General features: G+C 39.0%; 1 protein-coding gene across 2 annotated transcripts in view; it reads left to right on the top strand.

The window, feature by feature from the left end:
• LOC113419307 (opioid-binding protein/cell adhesion molecule homolog) overlaps positions 1 to 17,669 on the top strand; it is a 775,668-nt gene extending 757,999 nt beyond the window's left edge. Inside the window, exons 5-7 of one of the 2 annotated variants that reach the window (XM_026678591.2) lie at positions 686 to 806; positions 1,688 to 1,839; positions 14,550 to 17,669. In XM_026678591.2, the coding sequence (XP_026534376.1) occupies positions 686 to 806; positions 1,688 to 1,839; positions 14,550 to 14,650 (374 nt within the window). In that variant the 3' untranslated portion in view covers positions 14,651 to 17,669. The remainder of the gene's footprint in view (positions 1 to 685; positions 807 to 1,687; positions 1,840 to 14,549) is intronic. The other variant, XM_087970096.1, reaches the window with a different exon arrangement.
• Positions 17,670 to 17,897: the final 228 nt, after the last annotated feature.

Here is a 17,897-nt window from a genome sequence, read left to right as displayed (position 1 = left end):
TAATTATGCTTCATGCCTTTTGCCCTTCTGGACAATCACTTTTTAAAAGCTTCATTAGCAACGTGAAGCACAAAGGACGTGTAACTATTCAGATTAAAATAGTACTGATTATTTTGAAAGGGTTTTGACATTTTGGAGGTGATTCAAGAGCCATTAAACCTGTTCCCTCTTTGGGAAAAAATACAGAAAAGAAAGTTTCCTAGTTTGACTTCACTGAAAGGCCTATGTGAGATTAATGCTAGTATGCTAGCATTTTGGTACATCACTTTGAGGTTCTCCTAATCAAGTAGCAGATTATATTTAGAGAAGATCTGGAGTACATCAAGTTAAGGATAGATCCCTTCTTATCTTTCTGTCTTGTCCTGGAATCAGTTCAAGTCCTTGTCCATAAGTGATCAGAAAGCTGTTTGTGGTAAATCCAACTACATTGCCCAGTTTTATTTTTGAGGGAACTTTTCTCATTTTCATTCAGCTGGGCCTCCAGGAGCTTGTAGACTGATACATTTGAACAAACTCAGGATGGGGAAGACCAAATTACTTCCATTTCTATATTTGCGTGATCACTATCCCCTCAACATTCCTGAGTTTGATTCCAACTGATTCTGTCTGCCATCAGGATTCATTCATGGGGCAGACTTGGCAAATAATCTGAAAGAGTTTGAAGTAACTTTCCTTTCCTCTCCAGATCCTCCATCCATCTCCAGTCCTAAGAATACTGGTGTTTCAGTTGGTCAGAAGGGGATCTTGCGTTGTGAGGCCTCAGCTGTCCCAGTAGCAGAATTTCAGTGGTTTAAAGAAGAAACCAGGTACCCAAGCACTCTTTTAAGGCCATTACAGTAGCTTAAGAATGACAGATTTATGTTCTAGGGAAGAAATGGCTTTCTTGAGCTAAGGGAATGTTATCAGTCAAGTCAGCAGTGCACAACAGCTATCATGTACATTTCCCCTGACCTGTTATATTTTCTCTAATCTGGACTTCAGTTTCCAGAATTCTCAGCAACAGCCATTCTAGCTGAGGACATCTGTGAATGATGTTCACACAGCTGAAGGACGCAGTTAAAGTCTGCATTAAGACAAATTTCAGGCAGGCCATTAAATTCAGCCTGTCATTTCTTTTCTTTTTTTTCCAGTATTTAAAATGGAGCATTATGTATCCTAGGCACAAATGCACATCAACGATATTAAATAATATTGTTGTATTATATTAAATTTATCTTAAATGCATTTGGGTTAATTCCAGTCTTTAATAACATTTTCTTTATGATGAGCATAGGAAATTACCTTATAGTCTTTGATCAACAGAGCATATTCTAGTCTACCTTACTGCTGATGGCTCTTCAAGGATTTGGAATTGAAACAAACAAAGTAATAAATAAATGGCTGCTGCTGAAAAACACAAAGTTAGGGGGGAGGCATTGTTGAACTGGCTACAAAATTGGAATAGGAAATGGATGAGAATAAACCTCAAGGCCTCAATTAACCTTGAAAATGGACCTTTAAGATCCATCCAACCAACCTCAAAGAGATGCTATAAAAAAAATACCACCTATGTCAATTTATTGGACCAAGAGTAAGATTTAAATTGAGGAGTGATTGCAGCCTAAAAGTTTGAAAGTAATTGAATTCCACTTCTTGGATTATTACTGATATATTATTAATCTAAACTCATGGTTTGTCTTCCTTGTAGGTTAGCTAATGGGCTGGATGGCTTGAAAATTGAAAACAAAGGACGAATGTCTACGTTAACCTTCTTTAATGTCTCGGAGAAGGACTATGGCAATTATACCTGTGTGGCCATCAACAAACTGGGGAACACCAATGCCAGTATAATTCTGTATGGTAGGTATACAGATCAACAGAATACATAAAGATCTCCTAAAAGTCTTTAATGGAAGATGGAAGAAGAGCAAAATTGTGGACCGGAGAAAATTTAGCAAAAGGGGACAGATAAGACAGGAGCTTGTCTGAGACACTGATTATTAAAACACCTTGTAGAGAAGCAGTAAAGTTGATGAGTATCCACATTGCATGGTGTGTGAAGATATGTACAATATATGATGAGATGACTAGGATGGATCAAAATTAGGTTTTCAGAGTTGACTGGGAAACTGCAGATTCTGCTTTGGTATCATTTGGTATTTCAAGAGTTAATTTATCTAGAAACAAAGATTCTTGGACAAAAAAAATGCATCAATAAGATATGAAGGATAGTAGTTACTTAAAAGGAAGCTCAAGGCAGGACCTTCTCAAATTTTAAGAGTGTTGAAGTTGGTCCAGTAAAAATTCCACTGAGTCCAAGATTAAATGTTATTTCAACAATGCTCCTATAGTCACAATCCCACTTAATCTGGTGATAGTTCAGGATAGGATGTGGGGCTTGATGAACCCTGTAACTGTACATGAAAAACCTACTTAACTAGGATTGCAGACTAAGGAGATGCATTTGCCCAATATGTTTATTTGTTTAATGTTTCCTATAATTATTTATGGGGAAGGAAGGCTTATTTTACCTCTTTATTTCAACATGGGCAGTTCAGTGTATTGCATAAATTGAAAATGAGATTTTAAAATCAAGTCAAGTAGATTTGCAGCTTGCGCCTGAGACAACAAGGCCAATATTCTATCTCAAATTATGCATTTTCAAAGCACAGATTTCAATGTCCCAGGTAAGATCTCAACACCGAAGACAGTTTCTAATATCAAGTTTCCAAAGCTAACACAAGTAGCATTGTCCTGTGGCTACTCTCAATTTTTAGATGACCACCATCTACTCCAGTGTGTTTCATGTTGTCATGTCTATTGCATCCATAATGTCATTGTTGGATACTTTTTCATTCATAAACTGGGCCATTTGTCTAAGAAGCCATCTGTTCATTGAACTGTCTGCAAATATGAACTACATCTTTTTCCTTTGCTTTCCTCCACTCCCTCTCTCCCCTACTCATGTTTCCATTGTGACTTCTGTTTTAGAAATACCTGAACTTCCAGCAATGTCAGGTTGGTACGAGCATGGTTCATTCCTTTCTTTGCTTACAACCTATCAAAGCACCCCTTTGCTATGAAAAGAGAAGAAAACCTCAATGCAGGCATGCAACATATTTTAAACCAAGACATTCCAATCTTGAAACCATTAGTTTGAGATTGGCATGTGTCTTTTCCAACTTACAATAATTGCTCATGTTTTGTTCGGAGTGTTTAACTATTTCGTCAAGATTTTCTGTTTCAAAAGAAAGACAGGACATCGTTATTGAAAATTGGGGACATTTTGAGTTTAGGATATTTCCTGAATAGAAGAATACCAATAGGACCTGAACAGTTTCAAACTCAAAATGGGGAATTTTGAGATCAAACAATTTCAAGTAAGACAATGCTTTATAAATTCCTGTAGTTCTGTAGAAATTTCTTGTTGATGTGGTCTTCAGAGGAAATAGGGGATTGCTTTTTAAATGTGTTAGATATAGTCTACCATATCAGCTGATTCATGGAGGTCAACTCTGTCAATAGCATCTAGTCATGATCAGTGGTATTACCACAAAATGCCACAGTGGACATGTCCTCCATAATATGCAGTGTTCCTGCCAATTAGCCAGCCAACACAAGCTCAATATTGACATAACCAGGAAATATAGGAATAGGATGGAGATATGGGAAATGGAATATTCAAAGAAAATTTCCTATATAAATCATCACATTGGCATTGCATATGTTCATTTCACTGCAGGCATTGCAGGTTTTTCCCTTACCTTTGGAGTGGAGGAGATAAAGAGAGAGAGAGAGAGAGAGAGAAGGAGGGAGGTAGGTAGGCTTTGAAATGAAGTTTTGAAAAGAAATACAAAAAGAGAAAGTGGGAATCTCACACTCTTATTAAAGAAGAGGAAAATTAAAACTCGGTGGGGAAGGGAAGGAGTGATTAGAGCCCTGCATATGATTAGGAGTTTAGTTAACTTGCTTTGCTGGCAATTATCAGGCTGGGAGAGGCTGTAGTCTTTTCTTCTCACTAAATGTAGGAAGGTTTCATCCGTGAGAAATATGAACTAACCAGAGGTGGTATTCAGCAGGTTCTGAGCAGTTCTGGAGAACCGGTAGTGGAAATTTTGAGTAGTTCAGAGAACCAGCAAATCCCACCTCTGACTGGAGATTTTACAGTATCCTTCCCCTGCCACGCCCACCAAACCACGCCCACAGAACCGGTAGTAAAAAAATCTGAATCCCACCACTGGAACCAACCTTAAAAACCTCTTTAGCTTCCCTGGAGCATTATCAGCAAAATAGTATACAGAATACAGAATAAAGTTTTAAAGGACCTTGAGCAGAAGACCTTATACCATTCCAGACAAATTGTTGTCCAGTCTCTTCTTAAAAACCTCCAGTGTGGGAGCATTCACAGCTTCTGGAGGCAAGTTGTTCCACTGGTTAATTGTTCTGTCAGGGAATTTCTCCTTCGTTCCAGGTAGGGTCTCCCCCTGATGAGCTTTCACCAATTGTCTCTTGTCCTGCCTTCAAATCAGAGGTGGCAGTCAGCAGGTTTTGACCAGTTTTGGAGAACCGGCAGCGGGAATTTTGAGTAGTTCAGAGAACCGCCAAATCCCACCTCTGACTGGCCCCGCCCCCATCTCTTCTCCGCCTCCCAAGTCCCAGCTGATTGGCTGGGTCTTCTTTTGTTGCCCTTCACAGGAGAACGGAGCTGGAAAGCAGGTCAGTAGGGTGGGGAGGGAATGGGGATTTTGCAGTATCCTTCCCCTGCCACGCCCACCAAGCCACACCCACACAACCGGTAGTAAAAAAAAAAAGAATCCCACCACTGCTTCAGATGCTTTGAAGAATAGATTGACCCTCTCCTCTCTATGGCAGCCCCTCAAATATCGGAAGGCTGATATATCATTTTTTCTTCATTAAACTAGACATACCCAGTTCCTTCAACCATTCATTGTATGTTTTGCCCTCCAGTCCTCCAACACATATTTTTGCCCATTTCACCATAGAATATTTATGAACATTATTTTGGGGGAGAATCCCAATCTCATTGAATGTAACTAAGATATGGGTAAATGCAGCCAGTTCCCTTCCCTGCCACATTCTTTTTTTTTTTTTAATCTTGAGAGAAATGTCCCATAAATATAAAAAATAAATGTTATTTAATATACTATTAATATCAATTCTTTGAGGTTTTATTAATATACCGTTCCGTTGCTGTCTTTTTAATGCTACATTTCAAAATTGATAGTATTTAATTTCTATAACTCAGACTAAGTTACTCATGGGAAATGTCACCACGCTGAATGGAATCCCATTAATTTCCAAGGAATGTAGTTATGACTAACTTAATCCAAATACTATTTATGACTTCTAGCAAGAACTTGCTTAGAAAGGTTGTTTAAATGTAATTTTTAAAAGAATTACAGTTTGTTCTAACAATCTACTGTTTACATTCTGCCATACGTGTTGTGTAATTTTATTAAGGCTGCGCAACATATCCCTTATTTTAAAGCTTGCCGTGCAGAGTTTAATGTTATGTCTACTTGCATATGCCAAGGACTGAGTGAGGGACCTTTTGCATGCAAATGTCCATCTGTTTTCATTTTCATAAAGTTCCTCTTCCTATAGAAAGCTGCAGATGGCTACTGTTGACTCCTTGGAATGGCCAATAGATCACTTCTCAAGAATTCAACCTATAATAAATTGGCATCCTTTTTTTTTTTTTTTTTTTAAGTTCAATTAGATTTTGATAAGGCCTCCAAAGTCATTTGTTTCTTTTACTTTGTATTTAGAATTTCCCTTTTGTTGAGAATAAAAGCTAGCCCTTTAGGATAATCAGACATCTTAGGGTGCATCTTTTTTATGGGTTTTTTTTTGGGGGGGGGGCTTTCCCCCCAGATTTTGTACTCTAAAATATGAAATAAGTTAGACGTTAGACATGCTTAACAATGCAACCTCCTTAATTTGGAGAAACTGGACTACATTTTTCATTTTTTCTTTTTTTTGCATTTTAGAGGTTGTCAAAACATTGTGCTGCCATAGGTCGGTCACTATAATAACATGTGTGATTCCCAGGTGACTGAGTCAACCACAAGGAGACAGTGAGTTCTAGTTCCATCTTAGGCAGGAAAGCCGACTGGTGACTTTGGGCCAACCACCAGGAGACGGTGAATTCTAGTCCCATCTTAACCATGAAAGCCAACTGGTTGACTTTGGGCTAGTCACTTCCCTCGGTCCAACCCAACTCACAAGGTTGTTGTGGAGAAAATAGGAGGAAGATGGTAGGTTGGATACATTTGCTGCTTTGTCTTATTTATAAAAATAATAAAGGTGGGATACAAATAAATAAATAAACCCAAAAACCACTAAAGGAAAAGATTCACACATGGCCCAGTGTGCCACTGGCAGTTTGGCAAAGGCTGTCTATCTTTGGGAATAAGGGAAGCAAGGACAACCTCCCTAAATTTGTTCAGGCACACCCCCCCCTCCCCAAAATATCATAAACCATAATTTTAGCATCCCTCTTCTCATCCATGTTTCCATCTCTCTCTCTCTCTTTAAGACTAAATCTTTTTCCATTTCTCCTTAAACTAAGTCTCTCTCCTTCGTGGTGGCATAGTGGTTAGAATGCAGTACTGCAGGCTAATTCTGCTGACTGCCAATTGCCAGCAGTTCGGCAGTTCGATACTTACTGGCTCAAGGTGGATTCAGCCTTCCATCCTTCCGAGGTGGGTAAAATGAGGACCCAGATTGTTTGAGGGCAAGAGGCTGAACTCTGTAAACCCCTTAGAAAGGGCTGTAAAGCACTGCAAAGCGGTATATAAATTTAAGTGCTATTGCAGTGCTATTGGTATTGCTCTTTTCCAGTTTTGTCAAGTTGTGGGGGGGGAGAAGAGAATAACAGGTTATCATTCATTTTGGCTGACAGCAGCACCAATGGGTTCTGCTACATTTCTTTCAATCTGGAAAAAAAAAGGGACTCCATTAGAAAAAAAATATATATGCAGAAATTTCACATTTCATTCCTCATGAGCATTCTACACACCCTCGCGCTGAATAAAAGGAAAATCATTGGCATCTGGTTATTAGTTGTAGCTTTCTTAGGTCTGACACAGCCAATTCAACATTTGCTAATGTCAGCAGATGTACAGGGTTGTTTTTTTGTTTTTTTTAATTCCTCCTTCCTTTTACAACTAGGTTCCATCTTTGGATCCAGACTCAAATTGGTTTTGCTCCTTTCCTAATTAAAAAAAAAAAAAAAGAGCAAACAATTCAAAAGCTTCTGATTTCCGCGCTGAACGTACATTAACAATCCTTTATTTTCAAGTACAAAATAAAATATTTGATTTTTAATAGAGGGCTCTGCCTGTGTGTGCACCCCTTCCCCAGGCCTCCCCGAACAACAGAGCTCATTTGAATTGCTCTACAAAAAGATTGTCTGGTAAATGCTTAGGAAAACAATGCTGCAGTCTGTTGTAATTAAGCAAAATAAAAGTTCTGTTTGCAATGAGACAATTTGGCTAAGCCGGTTTTTCATTGTAGAAATGGGTTTTGTAGCTCTCTGCTTACTCAAAGAACCCATGAACTAATTAGATTCCCTCTTGCCATTATTTTAATTTTTTTTATCATTACAAGAGTTGTTACCCCTTTGTCTTAAAATTAATGAGGTTAGAAAGCTTGCAACATGTTTCTTTTTCAGCTCAGATTACGGCTCAGCATCTCAGATTTCACTCGAGGTATAATTATACATTCATGATCCTTATTTTCCCCCCCCTTCCTCTCCCTTCACCTTGGAAAATACCCTTTGCCCTTCTCTGTGGTTTCCGCTGGTTCCATTTCTATAACTAAGCAGTGAGCAGGATAGGTTTGATGCTTGGGATCTTTCCTGATCCTTAGCATCGTGCAGGGAATGAACATTGTATTTATTTTATTTTAATTTTATTTATTTGTCAAGCATTTATTAGATAACAGGTATAATTAGAACGTGATTATGATTACATGAAACGGGTACGAATAAAAGGGGACCTTAGGACAGGGACGGTAGGCACCCTGGTGCATTTATGCATGCCCATAATCAACCGTGAGTTGTCAGAACTGAAGCATTGTGGCTGGTACAACCTTGTTTATGGCTCAGCAGGTTGTGTGAACTCAGCCTGCTGTAACTTCTTCTACAAACCAGTCATTGAGAAAAGTTTCTTGGGGGAGGGGGCAGTCTAGGCCAACCCGCCATGTCTGACTTTCCACAGCCGACTGACCGTGGGGGAATTCAATTCTGTGTCAATCATTTCATTCTGTTATTTTTATTATTGGGGACCATATTTGTGTGACCATATCAAGGAGAGAAGCAACCTAGAACTAAGGAGGAATTTCCTGACAGTGAGAACAATTAACCAGTGGAACAACTTGCCTCCAGAAGTTGTGAATGCTCCAATACTGGAGGGTTTTAAGGAGAGATTGGACAAACATTTGTCTGAAATGGTATAGGGTTTCCTGAGCAGGGGGCCGGACTAGAAGACCTCCAATGTCCCCTCCAACTTTGTTTTCTATTCTATTCTATTCTATTCTATTCTATTCTATTCTATTCTATTCTATTCTATTCTATTCTATTCTATTCTATTCTATTCTATTTTATTCTATTCTATTCTATTCTATTCTTTCCTAATTTCATTCTATTCTATTTAGTTTACTTTATTGTCATTGCACCTCATACAACGAAATCAAACACCTTCTTCAGTGCACATCATGACCATGAAAATAAACACAAATACACATCCTTCACCCTTCACACATTGAACTGGAAACCGCCGACACCACACCAACACTGCACTAGACAGCAGAATTCAAAAGAGCTACTGCCCTGGGATAGAAACTATTCTATTCTATTCTATTCTATTCTATTCTATTCTATTCTATTCTATTCTATTCTATTCTATTCTATTCTATTCTATTCTTTCTCTGTTCTATTCCAATATCTATTCTATTATTCTATTCTACTCTTCTTCTATTCTGTACCATTCATTATTAATTTTCATCAAAATTATTGTAACTCCTGTATTACTGGATTGACTTTCTTATTATTATTGGCCACAGTTCTGTTGAAATTAACTTTTTGTATTTGTTGAATTGTCCTGTGGCAAGTTGTACCATGGCAACTTGACTCTTTCTAGTTTCCCAGAATTTATCTGAAAATAAAATATCTGAAAATAAGAAAAATATCTGAAAATAAGAACTATATAACATTTACGAGCTATTCAGTTAAAAAAAAGTCATTTGTTTTGCAAGTGGAAAATAACAACGGTGTTGGCATTCTTGCAGCCTTTTGCTTCCTTGCTAATAGCACGTATACACAATGGGGTATAAAACTACCTTTAGCATAAAAGGTTAAAAAAAGTTGAACAATAATAAGTGTCAACGAATAAAATGCACAATGAAAGAACAAAAACATAAAAAAGCTACAATCCTGGTCTAACATTTCCAGCTTTTTGAGACACATTTGTGAATAGCCCAGAGAGAAGCATCCACATCAACTATTGGGTGCCTCCAATGAGATTTATCTTGTTTCTTTTTTTTCTCTTTTTAATAGCTTAGAGAAATGAGATGAAAATACAAAAAGACACTTAACAGAGCAATGAAAAGTTATTCACTTAGGAAACAGGGGTGAAGCAGAAATCAAATGCACAGGTGTAGAATGGGGGCACCTGGCTTGGCGACACAATACTCATGACAATGTTCTTGGTATAGTAGGTGATTGCACACTGATTTTGAGCTGGTCATTTGATATGCGGCAATAAAGAAGGCAAATGCAGTTTTAGGTTTTTGCATCCAACAAAAGAATGTTTGTTTTTTTGTGAATGAATGTAGTAAGGAGGTGGATTTCCAGACGAGGAAGAGACAACTAGACAATGGAGCATGCCAACTTTTCAACAAGTTATTTATGGAGAAACATCAGTTGTTACTAAAAAGATCAAATCTTTTGAGAGAAGTCAGGCCGAAACAAACTATAGGGCTACAATCATCATCTCCTTTTAATGACCCCCATAATCCCTTGCAAGGTGGAGTTTGGGCAACTGAATGGAGCAGGGTGTTTTTTGGCCTGGTGCCCTTCCTGTCACCAATGTGGAGTTTTATTTAGAAGATAAATTATTATTGTGACCAGAGAGAGAAATATCTGCCTCTACCTAGGATTGAACTCAAAGCCTCCTGATTGTGAGATGAGAGCGCCACCTCTAGGCCATTCAATCCCTCCCACTTAGGACCACAATGCAGCCCAACATTTCTGTTGCTCAGTAAGACATTTGTTAAGTGAGTTTTTCCCCATTTTGTGACCTTTCTTGCCACAGTTGTTAGTTCTGCATAACTTGACTTTTGGAAATTCCTTCTTCCAGGAGGGACATGGAACAAGGGTCTTCAAACTTGGCAAGTTTAAGACTTGTGGACTTCAACTCCCAGAATTCCTGAGCTAACAGGAATGGAGGAGGAATTCTGGGAGTTGAAGTCCACAAGTCTTGAAGCTGTCAAGATTGAAGACCCCTGAATTCATAGAACAACTCCAGGCAATGTTACCGCCACCATCAACCATTCTTAAGCAGAGCAATTATCCAGGTTTCCTTTTTCCAATTCTCTCTACCCCTCCCTCCCTCCTCCCTCCCCCCTCTCTCTGCAATGGTCCTGGCCCTTATTAATTTTTCACTAGGCTAGTGCCACTAAGCTTGTTAAGCCACATCTGAAAGCGGCAGTTTTCGTATATTGGAATGAGGGGGGGGGAAAAGGCAAGGGGTGGTTGAAGGGAAGTGGGCCGTTGCCCTCACCATGGAGCAAATTAACAACAAGAGTATAAGTATTAAGAGCAGTTAGTGCATAAAGGTTTCCAGATGGGAGGTGGTGGCACAGATGTATTCTATTCTAGGATTCCAGTCAATCAGCGTTGCTATAAAATTGCAGATTAATGAATCAAACAGCCTCTTTGGTTGCTAACAGATGCAGTGGGATTTGGGGAGAAAGGGAAAATCGCCTTGGGGTTTTGCAGCTGAATTTGGTTGAGAACCTGCACGGAATGCTTCAGTTCTCCGCTAAAACTTTTAAAAGCATCCTTAAAGAGATAGGGAAAAGAAATGTGCTTCTAGTCTTATTTTCATCTCTATGTTCTGCCTCTGTTTGACGGACTTCAGAATGGAGGGTTGAAAAAACATAAAACCAAGGAAATATACAGACTAGTTGCAACCTTAAGAGCAGTTGCAGAGTTTCAGGGGTATTTTTAACCATCATTTCAAATTAGGTAAGCACGGGATATTTCTAGTGGTGGAAACCACATCTTCTTTGTGGAGATCCATCACTCCTTGTCTCCAGAGATTTTTTTTTTTGCACCGGTTTTTGATGCTTTAATGCGTTGCCGTTGATATATTGTTACTATGATTGTTATGGCCGTTGGTGCCGCAGCTGTTACAATTGGGATGATTGTTTTCCGATGCAGGCGGTAGATTCACCCTCTGGTTTATATCAGATGCTTGAGGGAGAGGACCAGGATATTAATAAACATGTTTACATTTTTAATTAAATCAATGTCCTGCACTTTGGCTCATAGGATTTAGCATTGCATCTATGCATAGCAATGAGACTCTCGTTTGCAGATCTTCTCCCAACAGTTAACAGGCGCAAAGAAGGAACACATCTGCATGACAGGGATTTCATGTGACGTGAGACCTGAGAATTTAAATTAATTTAAAATATGGGTTGTGATAACACAGCTGGATTTTGAGCCGATTTGACCCCTACCTGCAATTGTTTGAGTTAAAACTAGGAGATGCACAACCTGTGGTTCCTGCCTGTAGTTTGCTCATTGGTGCACTCTTGTGAATATCATCAGTGATAATTTTAAGCATCTAATTAAGTGTAACTTAAAATTTAATCAAATTAGCTTATGTTGTGACTGGCGCCGCTACTTTTCCTTCATCCCAGCCACTTTGGGGGATTCATCTGGCACAGTGCTCAATGACCAAATTGGTTGTGCATCTTTGTGTGTGTGTGAGAGAGAGAGAGAGAGCGAGAGAGTGCCTCTATAATTTCAGGAAGCTACAGAACAGGATCTTTGGGGATTGTAAATCAAAATGTTCCCTACCTCCTTTTCAGCAGAGTGGGGAAAGAAAGGGGAAAGGAGAATGTTTGTAGAGATTCTCAGTCATCCAGGTCATGGTTGTCCCAAAGGTGCTTTTTCAGGAGGCAACTGGACTTTCTTGTTTTTTCTTTTCTTTTGAGGACATTTTACTTCTCATCCAAGAAGCTTCTTCAGCTCTGAACAGATAGTGGGAACGGAAGGATTTATACTCCTTGCAGACAGCTGATCATTTACATCCTTTTAGAGGGCCTCCAATTGCTTCAAGGACCCTCTAAAAGGATGCAAATGACCAGTTGTCTGCAAGGAATATAAATCCTTCCATTCCCCATTATCCTATCAGAGCTGAAGAAGCTTCTTGGATGAGAAGCGAAATGCCTTCAAAGAAAAAACAAGAAAGTCCAGGGGAAATGAGAATCTTACAGCCTGTGGCTCATTTACATAACATTATGAATTGTGCCACCTGACTAATGTGAACGTACTCCGGATTTCGGTGTGCAACTCTTCGAGATTCTGGCCAGGAGATTGATTGCTGAGAATTTGGGGGAAAAGCTCCATACATCTGGAAGGCATCCAAGTTGGGGAAGGTTGAACAATAGTCTCAAACGACAGATGAAATCTTGTCTTCATGAAAAACTAAAGTACCATTGAGTCTTTATTAACTTGCTGTGAATTGAGACATTTGTACCAGAGCAATATAATATTTCACAAAGGAAATAAATCTAGAGAAATCTGTAAGGCAAGATATGCCTGCACTACTTCTTAGGAAATTGACCAAGAAAAGAAGTTACTAAATGAAAGTTTGGACGAGACACTTGTGAGTTGCCAAGAATTTTGATTTGATTAATAAATGGGATTATTAATCCATTTCTTCCATTTCTCATCCTTTTACCTTCCACAACCCCAACAGTTCCTATCTGCTGTCTGCTTGGCTGGAGATGATTGATACTGAATTTGGGAGACTTCCCAAGGAAAATATGACCAGTTTCTGCTCAAAGGACATGGTCCTTTTCAACCTATACAACATTCCATAAAATACTCTGGATCTTTCCTCTTACATGGTTACTCTGTATAAAATGTACATATTTCTTGCATTGGTAGGGAATAACTTCTTTGTTTAAAATAACACAATGGCTTCATACTGTACACACAACATCCATTCAAAACCATTATGTCAACAAAATAATGAAAGCTGCATTAAGACATCTCTGTCTTTTAACACATGTCATGATGTTGTATGGAATTTACATTGCAACACTTCAATAAAATATCCGTGCTTATCCCTTCCTCGCCCCCTTTTGCAAATGATTAATGATGCAATGTTATTTTCTTTTTATAGGATTGTGTTTGCTTTGGCTTTTACCCTTGTATGATTCCTTTGTTCTGGTTATTAACATCCCTGAACCATTCTCAAGGAATATAGTTTTCTGAATGCTCACTTTCTCCCCTAAGGACTTCCTTAACCTCTTTTATTATTTCCATCCATTCACCTGTTTTTTCCAAGCATGTGAGCCATGATATATGTTGAACAAAGGACATTTTCTTCTTCTTCTTCTTGGTGATTGTGTCACAGGCCAAGCATGAGAGCAGCCATAACACTCTCAAGAAAGCAGGGTAATTAAAGAAGATGTTACGGATCCCCTTAGAAGTGGAATGCACAAGATATTTTTGGGCCAAAGGCTAAAATCCATGGGGAATTGGCTGGCTGGGGAATTCTGGGAGTTGAAGTCCACAAGTCTTATAGTTGTAGAGATTCTCAGTCATCCAAGTCATGGTTGTCCCAAAGGTGCTTTTTTCAGGAGGCAACTGGACTTGGTGTTTTGTTTTTTTGGTTTTTTTGAAGACGTTTTGCTTTTCATCCAGGAAGTTTCTTCAGCTCTGACAACTATCCCCACTATTCTGTCAAAGCTCAAGAACCTTCTTGGATGAGAAGCAAAACATCTTGGATGAGAAGCGAAATGTCTTCAAAAGAAAAAAACAAAAAACAAGAAAGTCCAGTTGTCTTCTGAAAAAAAGCACTTTTGGGACACAAGTCTTATAGTTGCCAAAGTTGGACACCCCTGGTTTATACTCTAAAAATCCATGGAAAAGGTAAGTAAACAGTGTTATTTCACCAGGATTGACATTAAAGTCTAGATAATATTCTCCAATTACGTACCTAATACTTTTCACTGAACTGTAATTCAGTGGGGCAAATCTAACTATTATACCCAAGACCTTCAAAGACCATATTTGGCCATCTGAACCTTTGCTCTGCCTTCTGCCCTGAGACTTCACCCCATATCTCTCTATAACTTTTTATTTTCTCTCCCAAATGTATCTTATGCCCGCAAATGTTTCTGAGAATCCTCCTTGATATTTGCAAAGGGGGAGGGGAATCTCATTTTGCTAATGACCACTGTCTTTCTTTCCTTCTTTTTTTTTTTTTTTTTGTGTGTGTGTGTATGTCTGTCATCCAATCCAGGCCCAGGAGCAGTACACGATGGCAACAATGCAGCTTCCAGAGCAATGGCCTGCATCTGGCTATCGGGCACTCTCTTTGCTTATTTCCTGCTCAAGTTTTGATAAGAAGAGCGAGGATGCTTGCAAAATGCTGCCTGGTTTCTCCCGCACCACAGACTTTTAACCATCCATACCACTGGGGGAACCTGAAAAAAACAGAAACCAGTCTACAGCTTGATTCCATTGCTGGGAGGACAAGGGGAGGGAGGAGCATTCTGATTCCAAGCCAACCACCCTTTTTTGGGTCAGTTCATCACAAATATTTCCCGGATAAGCCGAATAAGTTTTCACATCCTTCCTCGATCATTCCATCCTCCTCAAACGCTCTGTGAAAAACACGTCAACTTCTCCTTTCTCTGACCAAATGCTTCTGCCTGCCCAAATGCCCCTGGAAGGAGAGATGCTTTCGTCCAAGAGACAACTGTCCATCAAGCAAGTCAACAAAGCATCCTCTTCCTTTGGTGTCTCCTTGGCCAATGGGACTGCCCCCTCCCCTTTTTTATAATGATAATGCTGTACATATCTGTTCATTCTTCAAAGCATCCACTCATATTCTGGATTTCTTGCCTCCCCTTTGGTTGGTTCTTTGAAGGTCTTCGCTACCATTCTGAGAAGGCCATTTTTGCAAGCCTCCCCAGGATGTGGTTTACGTGAGGAATGGAAGTGATGATGGGGCACCATGTTGCACTTTAAGAAGCAGACTATGGGTTAGTCAACTGATGGGAGTGTTGGAAGCTCTTTTTCCTCATCGCTACTAAAAAACCTGGAATGATGGAATCGCAAGTCAAGCACATTTATCAGCCTCATCAAACCATCGTTCTGCCCATTCATCCATTCATCCATCCAATTATCCATCCATCTGCCTTCGCCGTCATTTATTTGCCATATTAATCAATTTATCAATGTAATTATCTGATGAGCTTTTTTTAAAAAAAAAAAATCCAAATTGTTCCTCTTCAATTCCCCGTCCATTCTTCAAACATCTATCAGCCTGATCACCTTTCATTGAGTCCTGCCGTTCGCTAGACAAATGTTTAATTCCTCATTATTCAACCCATTATTAGTTTTAAACATTCCGCTGCAGTCTTTTGGTTTTCTTTGATGCAGAGGGAAGGCACGGAGATAGTCCATAAAAGATCAGAAATGAATAATATAGATGAAGAAAAGGCACAGTAAAAAAATAATAATCAAAGAATCAAAGAATGGGCAAAGATAATGGAATAGTATTCTGGAGCATGTGGGTATCAGCAATTGTGCCAATCCATGGATTTTAATCCTTTTGCATTCTTGCCCATATCATCCCAGCAAAACATTTCCATTGTCAAGCATTGCCTTAAACCAATTAAAATTAAAAGCGCTGAATCTGGTGGGGAAATATTTACCATCCTTTCCAGTGCCCCCAATTTTCTACTGCACATAGACAGTCAAAGAGACTCATTGTTTTTCATTATCTGGACACAGCAATGGTGTCACCTCTCTGCCCCATCCCTGGTCAAGCCTCCCCAGAACAACTTTTGTGTTTGTTATCTTACACATCCATCCTCAGAAGCTGTTGGAGGCCAATTACTTTGCTAGTTTCTTCTGACATTAGTTGTACATTTCTTTGGAAACCTCTCTGGAGCAGAAGGGTTTCTGAACAGCAACTTATGTTCTAAGCATTTAATTAACACTGAAGAAACAGGAGAAGAACAACAAATCAGAGATAGGAAGAAGCAAAAAAAAGGGAGATCTATTCGATTTTGTGTGTGCCTCTTTGGTTTTTTCACTAGCCCTGCAGAGCAGCTAAGGAATTGTTTCAGGTCACTGTTTTTTAAAGGCACCACTGATGGATCATGAAAATTCTCCCCTGGCTCCTCTTTCTGGATGATCCAAGGTTCAAATTGCTTCTATCTGCACAAAAAAAAAAAAAAAAAAGACCTAAACATTGTAGGAAAGGATTTGGCTTCCTACAAGGAAAGAAAAAAAAAATGCTGTTTTTCTTTGTATTGGTGATGGGATATTTGTGGATGTCTGGAATAAACAAGAATTTTAAAAAAAGACTTACTAACATTACAGACCATTGTTAGAAAGAAATATCAACCAATAGGTAGTTCTAATCTATAGAGTGCTAAGAAGAATGCTGACATGACTCATTTCCAGTCAAGACCCTGATCAAATTTGGACAACTGGGATGAGTGAAGTCATCTACACAAAGATGACCTACGAAGGGAATCCAAGTTCCCAAATGTCTTACTTTGGTGGTAGGTAAAGGCTATTTCTTAGCCGGAAACCAAGATGGGGAAATAATTCATTGTTCCTGACATTACGTTTTTCTCTTGGGGAACGTTCTCAGTAGGTGAATAGTTCCAAGACTGTCTTCTTCAGCCACACCCTGAAAAGCAGTAAGGACGTATGGCAGCCACTGTACCGAGCTGCTCTCAGTTGTGTCTTGGCAACACCAAATTGACCTTGTGAGTGATTGGTTCAAATTCTCCATGGGTCTGCCTGGATAAGCAAAGAGATGTGCCATTCAAAGTATTGACCTTATCGCTACATACAACACGATTCAAAGATCCTGATATTTACTTATACAAGACTAAAATGTTTGGGTGGTATATTCATATTTAAAACATGTGAAGGGTCATGGCCTGGTTTTTAGATGAGGAATGAAAACAGAGATACCCCAGCTGCATTATTATTGAATGTATAGACATTTTCATCCCATGACTTATTTTAATGTCCGTAGTGGCACGTTTCTTCGGATTTCAAGAAAAGAAGTCATCAGATGTGGGCTTGGTTTTTTCTTCTTTTTTTGGGGGGGGAGGTGTGGACAGAGAGGGAAATATAAAAAGCTGGAGAACATGGCTTTCACAATTATGTCATTCTCTTGTCCATGTCAGTCAATACTTTCTTTCCCATATAGGAGGCCAGTGATATAGCACAATTTTCCCTATTCAGCTCTGAAGCTATTCGTATACTGAAATAGTCTTTGAAAGCTTATGCCATAATTTGTCCTTAAAGTGTCATAAGATGCTGTGTTGTTTTCATGTGATCATGTAGTCATGAAGAGCCTTGGTGCCATAAAGCTTTCTGATGTCTGATTTAATCTGTACCCGAAAAGTCTATTTAATGCAAAAGAGATTTTTGTCCCTGCAGAAACTGCTGAGCTATATTTGGCCAAAGACTCACTTCTTTGCCCCAGAGTTAAAAATAGGCAGCTAGATACCTATAAATGCTCAAAAAGATGATAGCTTTTCCCTTGGTCTTAGAGAATTTGGAAAAAAGATGCATTTGGACTTTGGTTGATCCTGACTCCAAGCAGCGGATTTTT

The sequence above is a fragment of the Notechis scutatus genome, chromosome 7 (genome assembly GCF_049901735.1).
Source record: "Notechis scutatus isolate UNSWTSFEM ecotype Mainland chromosome 7, rNotScu1.2, whole genome shotgun sequence".
Classification (NCBI taxonomy): Eukaryota; Metazoa; Chordata; class Lepidosauria; order Squamata; family Elapidae; genus Notechis; species Notechis scutatus.
Note: the sequence above shows the minus strand (reverse complement) of the source record. Positions and strands in the feature narration are given on the sequence as shown.